The 14,181-nt window shown below is 41.8% G+C and overlaps 1 protein-coding gene across 7 annotated transcripts in view; it reads right to left on the reverse strand.

Moving 5' to 3' along the window:
• Positions 1 to 14,181, reverse strand: part of AFTPH (aftiphilin) — a 63,903-nt gene that overhangs the window by 41,408 nt on the left and 8,314 nt on the right. For 5 of the 7 annotated variants that reach the window (XM_075064448.1, XM_032776561.2, XM_032776560.2 and 2 more), the window contains exon 2: positions 37 to 1,937. In XM_075064448.1, coding sequence (XP_074920549.1) covers positions 37 to 1,905 — 1,869 coding nt within the window. In that variant the 5' untranslated portion in view covers positions 1,906 to 1,937. Of the gene's footprint in view, positions 1 to 36; positions 1,938 to 9,453; positions 9,520 to 14,181 lie in introns of all 7 variants that reach the window. The other 2 variants (XM_032776558.2, XM_075064447.1) reach the window with 1 other exon arrangement.

Consider the following 14,181-nt stretch of genomic DNA (forward strand, 5'->3'; position numbering starts at 1 on the left):
AAAAATCCCCAAAAGGGACAAAATATAGAAAGTTACCTGAACTGAAGGTGCTGATTCTCGCCTACTAGCAACTCCCTGGAAAGATGCCAAAGCAACACCATCAGTCTGATGGGTCACCGGGCTGTCAATACTAAGAGATGGAACTGTCCTATGTGACTGCCACGTCTCTTTTCTATAATGAGATTCAGCAGCTTGTTCATCTCCAAAAGCAGCCCAATAACAGCTTTCTTTCTGTTCATCTTCAAAAGCATTCCACTCTGCAGCTTGGTTACAACCAGCTGAACTAAAGTCTGCAAAATCTTCAGAGTCCTGAAAAGCACTGCACTCATCTTGAAGTGTTGGCACTGAATCAAACTCTCCAAATTCACTATTCTTTCCATTTTCCAACTCAGTAAGAGGTGGGACTTCCAAGTCAGAAAGCGTATTGGTAGCTCTATATTCTAATGTCTGATTTAGTTCAGACTGATCTAATTTTTGTTTGTCAACAGTTACCGCAATATTTATATCCCTAAACTCACCAAATTTACCACTTGGCTCACTGAAGTGTGCAGATTGTTCAGAAGAGTCTTCTAAACTTAAATCATTCACTGACTCTTGAGTATCACTAATAAAAGCAGGAGATGCACCACTGACTGTGCCAAAATCACCAAAATCATCTTCATTTGTATCACTACAAGACAGAAATTCAGTGCTACTTTCACCATTCTTTACATCTTCAAAATCACCCAAATCAGTTTCTTCTGCAGGATCACTGGTGGGGTTTTGAATTTTAGTAAAGCTGATACTTTCTGTTTCTGAAGAATCATCAGCCCTAGAAAAATCAAGTTCTTTGCTGTTCCCACTGTCACAATATTTTCGCCTTCCAGTGTTTTCTGCATTTTCAGTAGTGCCTATTGAAACCTCAGTTGTTTGAGGTGTGCTACAAATGAAGTCATTCTGTTCCAGTGCTGTAGAGTCCTGCTCACAATTACTACCAACTTCATTATCTACTAAATTGGTTTCTGAAATGCAAGCCTGCTCATCTTCAGTGCAAGTCTCTCCTTCATATTTGTAGCTTCTATCTGCAGACTCTTCCTTCATAATACTTTGTTCAGCCACTCTATTTATTATATGGTTTTCCTGTACATTCAGTGCTTCTCCTTCATTAAAAACTTTGCATATTTTATGTCCTGGTTCTTCTAAATGGATTGTTTCATTGTTTGAGAATGCAGCAAAATCTGCAAAATCCTCAGCTGGGCTGGGCACAGAGTCTAAACTTAACTCAGTGCTATGAGTGCTAGTAGTTTTTAGTCCCTTTGAGTCACTGACGCTGTCCAGATCTTCTATTCCCTGAGGATTTACAGAATCCAATGCTGCAAAACCGTTTGTTAGAATCTCTAGACATGGGAGTTTCTCACCATTACAAGTGTCTATTTGCTGGTCCTGGCCTGTAACTTTCATATCAGTTCTAACGCCCTCAGAGGAGAAACCCTCTGCTTTTCCCATGTTCTCTTTTTGTTCCCCTATTCTCTTTACATCTTCCAGATTAACATCAAAGGAAGAACCTGAAGTTCTAGATTTACATTTTTCTTTGCTGGTTTTAGTTGATGTATCAGAGAGTTCTTTAGTGGGTTTAGGAAGTTCTGCAATGCAGTCTTTATCTTTACCATTTTTAACAGAGTTAAAGGTTGCAAGGCTATCTCCATTGTCAGAGTAATCATGAATTGGCATAAAATGGTTTGTGGGTATAAATTCCTCCTTCGATTTACTGTAGTCTGGGGCATCAAAATCAGCAAAACCTATGCCCGAAGTGCCAACACCAGAGAATCCACCAAATTCCCCAAATTCATCATCGTCATCCTCATCAGCACCATTGTCTAGTGGAGGAGGGGAAGAAGAGTACATCCGAATTATATTTGGTTCCATTGTTTAATTCCTTTTAGAAGGTTAATTTATACCTACAGAGGAAAAAAGGACATTATTACTTTTCTGACATAAAAAAACTGAAATTTATTATGCAGTTTTATAGTTATACTGTAAAAATGTGAGATTGTTAGTGTGTAATATTTTATTCTGTTTCACATTTCATGTAAAGAAAAAATGACGTAAGCAGTGCATGGGCAACATTAGAACAGGGAAACAGTTGTATCCTGCCATCAGATAATATATTCACAAAATGTGCTACAGATTGCATCACATTTACCTCAGTGTTTTAGACAGGAAGTGTCTCATGTAGCTTTTAACAAACCAATTATTGAGAGGAATGGCCACAATGTAGAGCTTTGATGACTGTGAAGGACTTTATAAAGGGAGTAAAAATAGCATGAGTGAAACTTTCTAGTGCCTTTTTTTTTTTTTTTAATATATTGTCACAAAAGTCACCACACAGTTAAGAATTCCTGTTAACTGCTGGAGGATTACATCAAGATTCAACACCAAAAAGAAACCCGAAGACATGAAACATATTTGTCTTGACAAGCTAAGGAATGGGCCTCAGTGGTTCTTAAGGTCTCTTGGCCTGTGACTCACAAAATGTCCAAAAATACACTTGACTCATCACACCCCACAATCTTTTGGGAGTGTAGAGGATTATGGGAAAATATTAAGCCATTTTATGGGTTGTACATCAAAAAAATGGGGATTCTCCCCTCTTGCCTGGCACTCGCCTCACAAAGACAGCTCCACAGGATCCTAGCTTTGGAATGGTAGGGGAAAGGGGGAGAGGAACTGACTGGATAATAAGTGGGAACCCAGAGTTCCTTCTCCTCAAACCCAGGCTTTGTTGGATTCTACAGCCCATAGGATTTTATAGTTCTCAGCCAGCCTGCATCACTTACTAAGCAGCTGCTCCAACTCATTTTCAGGTCACAATCCATCAGCTGAGAACCGCTATAGGTACCATTAAAGCCTAACGCAAAAGTAAGCTTTTTATTAGTTTAGCCACAAAAGCAGAAGCTAGGATGATCTTTAAAATATTCAACTGAAAGCCACTAAACCACAGAAAGATCCAATTTTTTAGAAGTCATAGTCCACAGTTCAGTGTTTTCAGTGCCCAGCTACGATGGTGATTGAGTGCTTTATAAATACCTTAGAAATAAATAGATTTGTCATTTAATCTTAAACTGTAAACTACTTCAGTAAGTTATTTTGAAAGAAAATCTCAATCTTTACCTTTAAATGGTTTAAAAAATTTCAGTATTGCATAAGCTGCAAGTTCCCACTGTGTTTATTACTATTTACACATGGTTAGCTGTATATGCCATTTAATTTGGTGGAAGACAGGGCTCTTCCTTTAGAATGCAAGTTTCAAAGCAGTCTTTACACTTTACTAAATAGGAGTACTCATGAAATACAACATTTACTGTTCACAAATCATGACCATTGTTCAATGTAGGTATTGGAGCTGTACATACACTGTAATATTTATTTCCTGTACAAAAATGGCTATATTGAAATGTGCCAGACAAAAGTGGACTTCTGGGCCAATCTGTGTTAAATCAATTTCCTGGGGAATGGGTAATGCCCTGACTTTGGTTATGAAACCAAAACAAACCAAAACACAGCATTCTGAAGCTACCTCATGAGGAGAGGGCCATCAACTGGTGATTACTCATTTCTGGAGATTGGAGACCAAACAGGGCCAGCACTTCCATTTAGGTGACCTAGGCGGTTGCCTAGGGCACCAGGATTTGGGGGGGTGGCATTTTGCCACCCTTGGCGGCAATTCGGCGGCAGGGGGTCCTTCCGTGCTCCATGTCTTCGGTGGCAATTCGGCGGCGGGGGGAGGTCCTTCTGCGCTCCGGGTCTTCAGCAGCAATTCTGCGGCGGGTCCTTCACTCGCTCTGAGACCTGCCGCTGAAGTGCCCCGAAGACCGGAAGCACGGAAGGACCGCCCCCCCACATCCCCGTTGCCGAATTGCCACCAACCGGGAGCGCAGAAGGACCCCCGCCTAGGGCGCCAAAAACCCTGGCGCCGTTCCTGAGACCAAAGGCCCAAACTATATAATCAAATGGTAAATCTGCCCAGGCTCGGGTCTGGTTCCTGATCTTAAGAATGATGTGAACTTGGTAACCACAGGAAAAACCTAATTGTGGGGTCTGAAGGACTGAGGCCTACTAGAACCCTATGTTGGAGCTGGGGGTGACCTCTCATGAGCTGTTGAGCATGCGTGTAGATTACAGAGAAAGCCTATAAAAAAATAAAATAATGTTTTACCTTAAGAATAAATGTGCATGGCAACTTGTAACTGCCAGCAATACACTGGCCATAGCCCTCGGAGAGAAAGCAAAGCACAGGCATTGGCCTTTTAGGAAGACTGGTCTGCTGGAGATATCAGAGTATAGGTCGGGGAGTTACGCAGCCTTAAAACCCTCAGTTAAAAGAGAGTGAGATGCAAGCCTTCATGCAGTAGAGGTGATGGCTAGGAGTCAGAAATCTTTAAGTGGGTCCTCTCAAGGGGAACACACAGGTGCCATTACCCTGAAAATTTGACACAATACTGCAAACCTCCATAGTAATTTTCGATCACATTATTGCAGGGTTTAATATTTGTTACAAAAGTTATTGGAGTAGCAGCAAACTAAACTCAATGCTTCCCATGTGTGCTGTATGTTCTCCTTCCCCCTCCACACCAAGCCATCCAGAGACAGATCTGTAATGTCACGCTTTCTTTAAAAAAAAACAAACACCCAAAATGACTACCAAAATGGCATAACTGCAACAAAGAACATTTACAACATCAGTTTCAAGGGTCCAAGGATTTACTGAAGTAAAAATATTCTTAAAATATTTATGTTAAGCTTTAAAAATACCACCCAAACAGTTCTGCAAAACTTTTTTTTTAATTAGATATTGTAATGTAGATTGGCATACGCTGTGCTGACATTCTATCTTTCAGTTATCTTGAAATTGAAGTGCCCTAGCCCTAGGAGATCCAAGTAATCTTTAGGTTTTCAGTATACAACTGTTTTTCAAAAGCTAGTTTACTAGGTATTTCTCCACTTCTCTGAATCCATTCTGGATGATCAGATTGTACTAAAATTGTTTCTAAGAAGGAATAATCATCAGGTCAAGAAAGCGTATTATGAAAGTCATTGAAACAAGTTTTATGAAACAGACCAATGGCAATTCTGGCACAATTTTATCACTTCATGCTTTCTGCTCACTGAATTTTCAGTAAGCAGCTAAATCCCTTGACAGTACAATACAGCAAAGTCAGTTCATCAAGCTAGAACATCTGTAACTGGAAAGAGTTAGATGTGTATGTACCATTGTGCCTTTCATACATTTTTATCCCAACAAGCAAAACAGGAATAAAACTGCTAGAGCATGGAAGATAGTTGAAGTGCTGATGTTTATATTTTGTAGGAAAATCAAATCCATATTGTGGATCCTCCTTAAAAAGGAAGGAACTCACATCTCACTCAGCAGGACATATTTCAGTCTACTGGTGCAGGTGGTGGAAAAATGCTATTATTATACAGAAATTGGTGTGGTTTTTTTTGTTTAAGAAAGTCAGTATGCTATGGGAAACTGTGTTAGATTTTTCAAACTTTCCTCTCTAAATAGGTAGAAACTGGAAGTTACAGTCTGCAGAAGCAGCATGCTCAGCATAGGGGCTGGATAGGAGAGGGTTACCATCTCTCATAAATATAGCCTCCACTGATTAGTTAAAGCAACATTGAACATACTGTCTGAAGGGAAACCTATAGGATCCTTCCCCTAATACCCTCAGAGACAAAGGACTCATCTACACTACAAAATTAGGTTTACACTATTTAGGTCAACCTACAGCCACCGCAATAATGTAATCAGCTGTTGGTGTCCCCACTACTCTCCTCACCAACAGTGCTTGCACAGACTGAAGTGGAGCACTGTGGGGCACTGACAGTCCCACGGGGCTCACAGCTTGAGCTTCTCATCCACCCCAGGGTGACAGCCTGAGCTGTGAGCTCGGCACCAGCTCAATTTCACAGCATGGGGCTGACCAGCAGGCTTCTCAATGTCAGGGCTGTCCCTGGTCCCAGAAACCTGGTGCTCACAGCTAGAGCGGGAAACTGACAATTTCACTGCTGGTAGTTATGCTGCTGTAGCAGGCCACTTACTTCAGCCACTTACAAAGGTTTGGCCTGCACTACAGCTAGGTCGACCTAAAAAAAGCTTACGTCGACCTATTTATGTCAGTGTCTATACTAGAATGCTGTTTCTGCCAAAGTAAACGGCCTGCTACACCGACATAAGTGCTGTCTCTCTCATGGAGGTGGAGTTAATATTGGTGGAGTTAGGGATAGACGCATTGTCCTTGCAGACACTGTGTTACTTACACTGGCTGTTGGCTGTCATTCTTATCAGTTTCACAGATGTCACTGCCTCCCATCTGCAGCCCCTCACTCACAGCTGGAGCCGTGAAATTGACAAGAATATTAACTTCCACCACCCCTAGGCTTCCTGATGTGAAATTGAACCCCAGGTGGGGTTCACAGCTCAGGCTGTCACACCGCAGGGTGGAGGGCTCCAGCTGTGAGCCCCACACAACTGTCAGTGTCCCACACCCAGCTGTCTATCCCACAATGTTCCATTTCAGTCTGTGCAAGTGCTCCTGGTGAGGACATGCATCACTAGCAGAAGGAGGGTAGTGTGGACACCAACAGCTGACTGAATTACTGCAGTGGCGGTAGGTCAACCTAATTCTGTAGTGTAGACAAGCCCTTGGTTTTAAGTAAGGTTTAAGAAACATAGGATAACAACTGCTGAGGGCATGTCAACACTACAAACTTAATCCTATACAGGTGGGCTTACAGCCACCGCAATAATTACTGGTTCATGTCCACACTGCCCTCTTTCTGTCAGTGGTGCATGTGCTCACCAGGAGCACTTCCACTGACTTAAGAGGGGCAGTGTGGAGCCTGAGAGCCAGACCTGGCAGTTCCACACGCAGCTCCCTGCTGGGAACCTGGTAGCTGTCTGGATTCTTAGCTCCCCACTGCACTGGGAGTTTGGAGTGGGGAGCGCAGCCCAGCTCAGAGCAGGGAGCCCACTGTGCACAGCCTGGCTCACAGTAGGGAGCCCCTCACCCACCTTGGGGTGCCAGATCACTTTCTTTTCAATTTCAGGGCTCTGGCATGGATGAATGACAGCCAACAGACCATGTAAGTAACCTGCAGTGTCTACACAGATACTGCTTTGACCTAACTACACTGACACAAGCCTACGCCTCTTGTGGAGGTGAACTTATTATGCTGATGTAGTAGGGCACTTACATCAGTGGGAGGAAGGCTGTACACTGACATAATTAGGTTAACATAAGCTGCCTTACGTTGACCTAACTTTGTAATGTAGACCAAGCCTGAGCGATCCGAGGGCTGCCATCCCTCTCTTGGCCCAACCAACCACTGGACTCAAACTGGAAGGAAAAGCGCACAAAATATTTCAATTAAATATTCAGTTTTTAGTAAAGACAAGTTTCTAAAAAGCCATATAAGAATATTTAATGTTATATGTTTCACACTTTTCTCTAAAAACAGAACAATAACTGATATTCATTAAGTTCTTGTCTCTTCAAAAGGCAATGTAATGTAAATAATACAATTCTGACTATTTTAAAATATGGCATTTTCTACACACGGTTTTTAAGAATAGCTATTTGGCTTCATAACCCTTCTCCCCAATAAATTAAAGCCTCGAGTGTCATTTCAGATCTGAATTTTGCTCTATCTTAAGATTATTACAAACTCAGGGGAGACTTAAAAGATTATGAAAGCAAACAGTGAAGACAGTCTTCCAGTCATTTAGATCAGTGGTTTTCAAATGTTTTTTCTGGGGACCCAGTTGAAGAGAATTGTTAGGGTGACCAGATGGCAAGTGTGAAAAATCAGGACAGGAAGTGGGGGATAACAGGAGCCTATATAAGAAAAAGTCCCAAATATCGGGACTGTCCCTATAAAATAGGGACATCTGGTCACCCTAAGAATTGTTGATGCCCGTGACTCAACGGAGCTGGGGATGAAGGGTATGGGAGGGCCTCAGGGTTGGAGCATAGGGTTGGGATGCAGGGGTGAGGGCTGCAGGGTGGGGCCAGAAATGAGAGGTTCAGGGTGTAGGAGGGGGCTCTGGGCTGGGATGTGGGAGGGGGGTCAGAGCTCTGGGGTGGGAACAGGGATGAGGGGTTTGGGGTGCAGGAGGTGCTCTGGGTTTGGGGGGGCTCAGAGCTGGGGCAGGGGTGCAGGAGGGGATCAGGGCTCTGGAGTGCGACCAGAGATGAGGGGTTTGGGGTGCAGGAAGGGGTTCCAAGTTTGGGAGGCTCAGGGCTGGGGCAGGGGATTGGGGCGCAGACTTACCTCCAGCAGCTCCCAGTCAGCAGTGCAGCTGGGGTGCAGAGTCAGCCTTCCTGCCTGTCTTGACACCGTAGACCGCACTGCGCCCCAGAAATGGCCAGCAACAGGCCTGGCTCTTCGGAGGAGGTGCGCAAATGGCTTCATGTGACTCTTGGCTGCAGGCACTGCCCTCCCCAGCTCCCACTGGGCGGTAACTGGCCAATGGGAGTGTGGAGTTGGTGCTCGGGGCGGGGGCAGCGCGTGGAGCTCCATGACCCCCCCGCCTAGAAGCTGGACCCACTGCTGGCCGCTTCCGGGGTGAGGATGGTGTCGGAAAAGGTAGGCTCTGGCCTACCTTAGCACCGCCGACAGGAATTTTAACCTCCCGGTCGGCGGTGCTAACCAGAGCAAGGCGACCCAGTACTGTACTGGGTTGCAACCCATGGTTTGAAAAACACTGATTTAGATAATACCTACCACTAAACAAAGCACCACTAGCTTTTTATACCATAAAAACAAACAGTTTTTCACCTCTGGTTGTGGATCTGTAGTAGCAGTTAAAAATGACCTTAAAAAGGTGGGAAAAGTTTGATTTTTTTTTTAAAAAATACATAAATAACTTTGTAGCCTTAAGTTTACTTTTTGGCTTTCTGACCTCCAGTGAAAAGAGGGAAAACAAGATTTGATATTCCTGACATTTCTGCAAGTACAAAAAAAATCCAAGCAGACAATTATTTAAACATTTCTTGATAAATGTGTATTTTGTCTTTCCTTTTAACCAGAAAGAAGTAATAAAAGGGCACACAAACCCCTAATTTATTTCTTTACATTTCACCTTTAACAGAACACAACCCCCAGAGTGGTGCTACCTTCAGTAATGTTGCATGTGACCAAATCATTATGGTTTTGAACAGCAAAGGATTAGAAATGTTCAGCTCTGACTGAAAAGGGAAGTGGGAGGCAGGAGAGATGGAGAATTTAATAAAATACATTAGAATAGATATTGATAGCCCTAACAAACATGTGGTGTATTGTGGAGTGTAGGTAGCTATGTTAGTTCAGTAATAAAACAAAAGTCTGGCTTGCCCTTCTCATTCAAGAGGCCATCAAGTTTTTAAAGAGCTGTAAAGGTAGTACTATGAGGTCCCAGGAACACAGAACCTTATACAATTCAGTGGTCCATCTGGTTGGCAGAGAAGCAGCAAAGGTTTGAGAAGTGGGTTCCATCTGCATCATCGGGGTACATGGATATGAACAAAGGGAGGGAAAATAAATGACTGGGGGAGAAAAGTAATTAGAGAAACCTTCTAGTTTATGCAAGATATGGACCAATGTCTTGCTAATGTTTTTCCTGCAAACTTTAGTTAATTTGGTGACATTTAAAAAAAAATGTCCAGAGATTCCACAAAATTGATTGTACACGATCTGAGTCTGAGACAACTACATTTTCAGTAGCAAAAGTTAAAAACCTTGTGCTATTTCAAATTTTCTATGTTAACTGAAAGATGCACCAAAATTAATCCTCAAAAGATTAGAGTCAGAAGCCTTGCTTAAACCTGAAAGCTTTTTGTTTAGAAAACATTCTGCCTACAGTATATCTATTTTGTACTATCACCACATGTGGAGAATTTGCCTTTTTTAAATTCAGGGAATTGCATGAAATCAGGTTCACTGTTCCTGCTGCTTATACGTCATATGAATTCAATCCTTTCAAAAACCACATTTAGCTCCACAGCTAGTAAAACTGTGATGTCAAACACCAAGGATTCGGATTTCAGGTGAGAAATAAACAGCAAAAACCAATGAATTTAAAAGAAACAGTTTTTATGTCTAGACAATGTCCCTACCAAAGATGATTTTACGTGTATACATAGTGTTTATCTCAAAGCTTTTTAAAAATGAAACAGGGATCACTTAGTCCACCACCAAAATGGAATAAAATAGATCAACTGGTCAGTAATTAGTACACAGCAACACAATGGAACTGTTTAAAGCATAGATCCTTCAACAGGATCTGCAAATGATTTTAAATGGTCAAGGCTTGAGAAATGTTGTTACGGTGCAATCATAACTTTGCCAATTCGCATCTTGCCTTAGGGTTTGCACATTTAACTTTATAAACTAGCCCCATGTAAAATAAATGTATTTTAAAAAATAATCTAACTGCATATTCAACTACATACATGTATATCATGTGACTTATTTCGAAGCTCTGATGTTTGAGATCACACATGCGTTTCAATTGTAACAAACAGAGAAGAGCTAGGGTTACCATATGTCCGTTTTTCCCCGGATATTTCCTCTTTATTAAGCCTCTATCTGGGCGGATTTTTCCAACAACAGGCAATGTCCGAAATTTTTTTCAGAGCAGACGCTGGAGCTCAGAACGAGCCCTGACTGGTCCACTTTCTGATTGGCCCCTACTCGGCATTGGCAGCTAATTTGTCCATTCCTTGCAGCCACAGCTGCCGGATCCCGCCTACCCAGGCCTCAGCTCCCAACCCTTGGGAGGGGGTCTTGCATGGAGGCACTGAAGGACAGCTGTCACTGCGTCTTGGGCTTATGCCAGCCACCTTGCAACTGTTACAGGGAGTGAAATTATCCCCCTCCCTCCAGTAAGTACCCTAGATGCAGGTACCTCCCAACTGTTCTCTTCTCTCCCTCCCTCTAACTCCTCCCACCCCCTACCTCCGGCAGTGTCCTCTTTTTGAGAATGTGAAATATGGTAACCCTAAGTAGAGCTACATACATATATAGTATATACAAATGCACAGGGGCATAAGAAAGATGCATCACTATACATAAAAGGATAAATCAGTTTTTTTCAAGAATTCGAAGACAAAGTATATTAAATTAAAATTTCAGTGGAAAAATCATGCCATTTTTTTCTAAGATTGGCTAACTCAAATGGCAAAAATTGAATTTGATTACACTTTTCAATTTAAGAGATGGCAATACTATCAACTCTCACTATGAAATGGAAACAAGCATTAGAATTTTCACCCCATAGGCTAAATTTCTTTAAAAATTCAGAATCTAAAAAAAAAGAGGAGGATTTACAGTGACAGCTTTCCCCTCCCAAGCCATAAACTATTGAAGTGAATCTACTGTCATTCACTCAGACATTAACATTCTGTAAAATCTGTGGCTTTTCAGCATGACAGCTTTCTTCATTAATTCCTTTAGTTGTTAATCCCTGCTTTTGTCTGACATCTCAAATGGTGTCTAAGAGCTAGAATAGTGGGTTTATCTTTTGTGATAGAGAATTCTATTCTCAGTTTAAACATCTTCTGAGTCACACTCTAGGCCAATGGCTCTCAACCTTTCAAGACTACTGTATCCCTTTCAGGAGTGATTTGTGTTGTGTGCTCCCAAGTTTCACCTCTCTTTAAAAACTACTTGCTTGCAAAAAATCGAACACACTATTACTGAAAAATTGCTTACTTTCTTTTTCACCATATAATTATAAAATGAATCAGCTGGAATATTGTACTTACATTGCCAAATTTAATATATAAAGCAGCATAAACAAATCATTGTCTGTGTCTCATTTTAGCTTGTATTGACTTCTCTAGTGCTTTTTATGTAGCCTTTTGTAACACTAGGCAAATATCTAGATAAGTTGATGTACTGCATGGAAGAGCTCTGCGTACCCCTGGTTGAAAACCACTGCCTATACAATCTAGCAAAACAGGTATTCCATCTATCTTTCTGTGGGGTTTGTGTCCACCCAATTAGAGCCATTTAGACACACGCGCCCTGGTTAACTCCAGAGAAATATATAAAATTATCCCACCCTACCTTTAGAGAAGATGGCTCTGAAATAGAAGGTTAGAAGAGCTGTTTCCAAGATCCAATCATTTGAAAATTCTGGAAACATGAACTCATGAACAGAGCTTTACTGCAATTGGTTCAAAATAAGGATGGATCATTTTTTTTGTAGAAAGTGCCACTGTGTGTGAGAGAATGTAACGGAGGCAATTATTTCCATGGGTTGAAGCTTGTACAAACCTGGATTTCTGGCAGTAGAGTTAATTTTTTTTTTTTTAATGTGAGGTAATGGAATGTGCCCTTGACTGTTCACCTCTAAACAGTTTGCTTGGACACTTTCTAAAACTTACTTTTAGAATGATACTTAGCTATATCAGAGAGATCAGTTTCTTCTCAATACAAAATGTATCTTCAACAATAGTTATCCCTCTCCTGAGCAGCTCCAATTCCCTTTTTGCACTCAAAGTCAGAAAAATTGAAAGATCATGCCCAATATTGCTACAGTAAGTGAACTGGATTGAGGAGTCACACTTCTCTCCTCCCCTAGAGTATGAATTTTAACTTCCAATGCTATTCAGACTTATACTGATGAAAAAACATTAACTGTCATTAGTGATCTTTCCATATCTGTATGATTGTAAAAAGCAGTGGTTTTATCACAAGTGTCATGCATACGATACATTTTTGTTCTAAGTCTTATCTGTCTCCAACAAGAAGAGGCAACTGACTTCCCTATGTACGCACTATAGCTCATGTTGGTATAAGTTATGTCGCTCAGGAGTGTGAATAAGGCAACTCCCTGAGCAACGCAAGTTACTTAAGTGCCACTGTAGACAGAGCTTCTCCCACAGACATAGCTACTGCTGCTAGCAGGGGCTGAAGGAATTAAGTCGACAGGAGAGTTCTCTCCCTTCTGCACACAGCATTTGCACTAACAGCACTACAGTGGCACAGCTGCGCCGCCATAAGCTCTGCAGTGTAGCCACAGCCTTAGAGGAGCAGACTGTTTGTACTATGATGAGGAGTCCTAGTTCTCCCTTCTCAGCAACCACAGCTTCTGTGTTAAAAGAAGAGGACTGTATTTTCATTTGAATTACATAAAGCTTATTTGATCCACAGAGGTCAGTGTTGAGTGATGCAAGTCACATAGCTTCTTCCAGAGCTGACCACACACCTAAGCTAAATTTTAAAAATAAAATTGGTTTGGGTCATATTCAGTATAGTCTATAATGTTTTGCTTTATCTCTCTCTCTCTCTCTCTCTCTATATATATATATATTATATTTATATATGTTCTCCACTACTGCTGTATGAAGTGCAAGAATATATGATTCATAGACTTAACATCAGAAGGGACCATTATGGTCATCTAGTCTGACCTTCTGCACAATGCAGGCCACAGAATCTCACCCACCCATTCCTGTAACAAACCCCTAATCTATGTCTGAGTTATTGAAGTCCTTAAATGGTGGTTTAAGACCTCAAGGTGCAGAGAATCCTCCAGCAAGTGACCCATGCCCCATGCTGCAGAGGAGGGCGAAAAACCTCCAGGGCCTCTGCCAATCTTCCCTGGAGGAAAATTCCTTCCCAACCCCAAATATGGCCATCAATTAAACCCTGAGCATGTGGGCAAGACTCACCAGCCAACACTCAGGAAAGAATTCTCTGCAGTAGCTCAGATCCCACCCCCATCTAACATCCCATCACAGACCATTGGGCCTATTTACCTGCTAATAATCAAAGATCATCTAATTGCCAAAATTAGGCTATCCCATCATACCATCCTCTCCATAAACTTATCAAGCTTAGTCTTGAAGCCAGATATGTCTTTTGCTCTCACTACTCACCTTGGAAGGCTGTTCCAGAACTTCACTCCTCTAATGGTTAGAAACCGTTGTCTAATTTCAAGTCTAAACTTCCTAGTGTCCAGTTTTTATCCATTTGTTCTTGTGCCCACATTGGTACTAAGCTTAAATAATTCCTCTCCCTCCCTGATATTTATCCCTCTGATACATTTATAAAGGGCAATTATATCTCCCCTCAGCCTTCTTTTGGTTAGGCTAAACAAGCCAAGCTCTTTGAGTCTCCTTTCATAAGACAGGTTTTCCATTCCTTGGA

This window comes from Chelonoidis abingdonii, chromosome 3 (assembly GCF_003597395.2).
Source record: "Chelonoidis abingdonii isolate Lonesome George chromosome 3, CheloAbing_2.0, whole genome shotgun sequence".
Classification (NCBI taxonomy): Eukaryota; Metazoa; Chordata; order Testudines; family Testudinidae; genus Chelonoidis; species Chelonoidis abingdonii.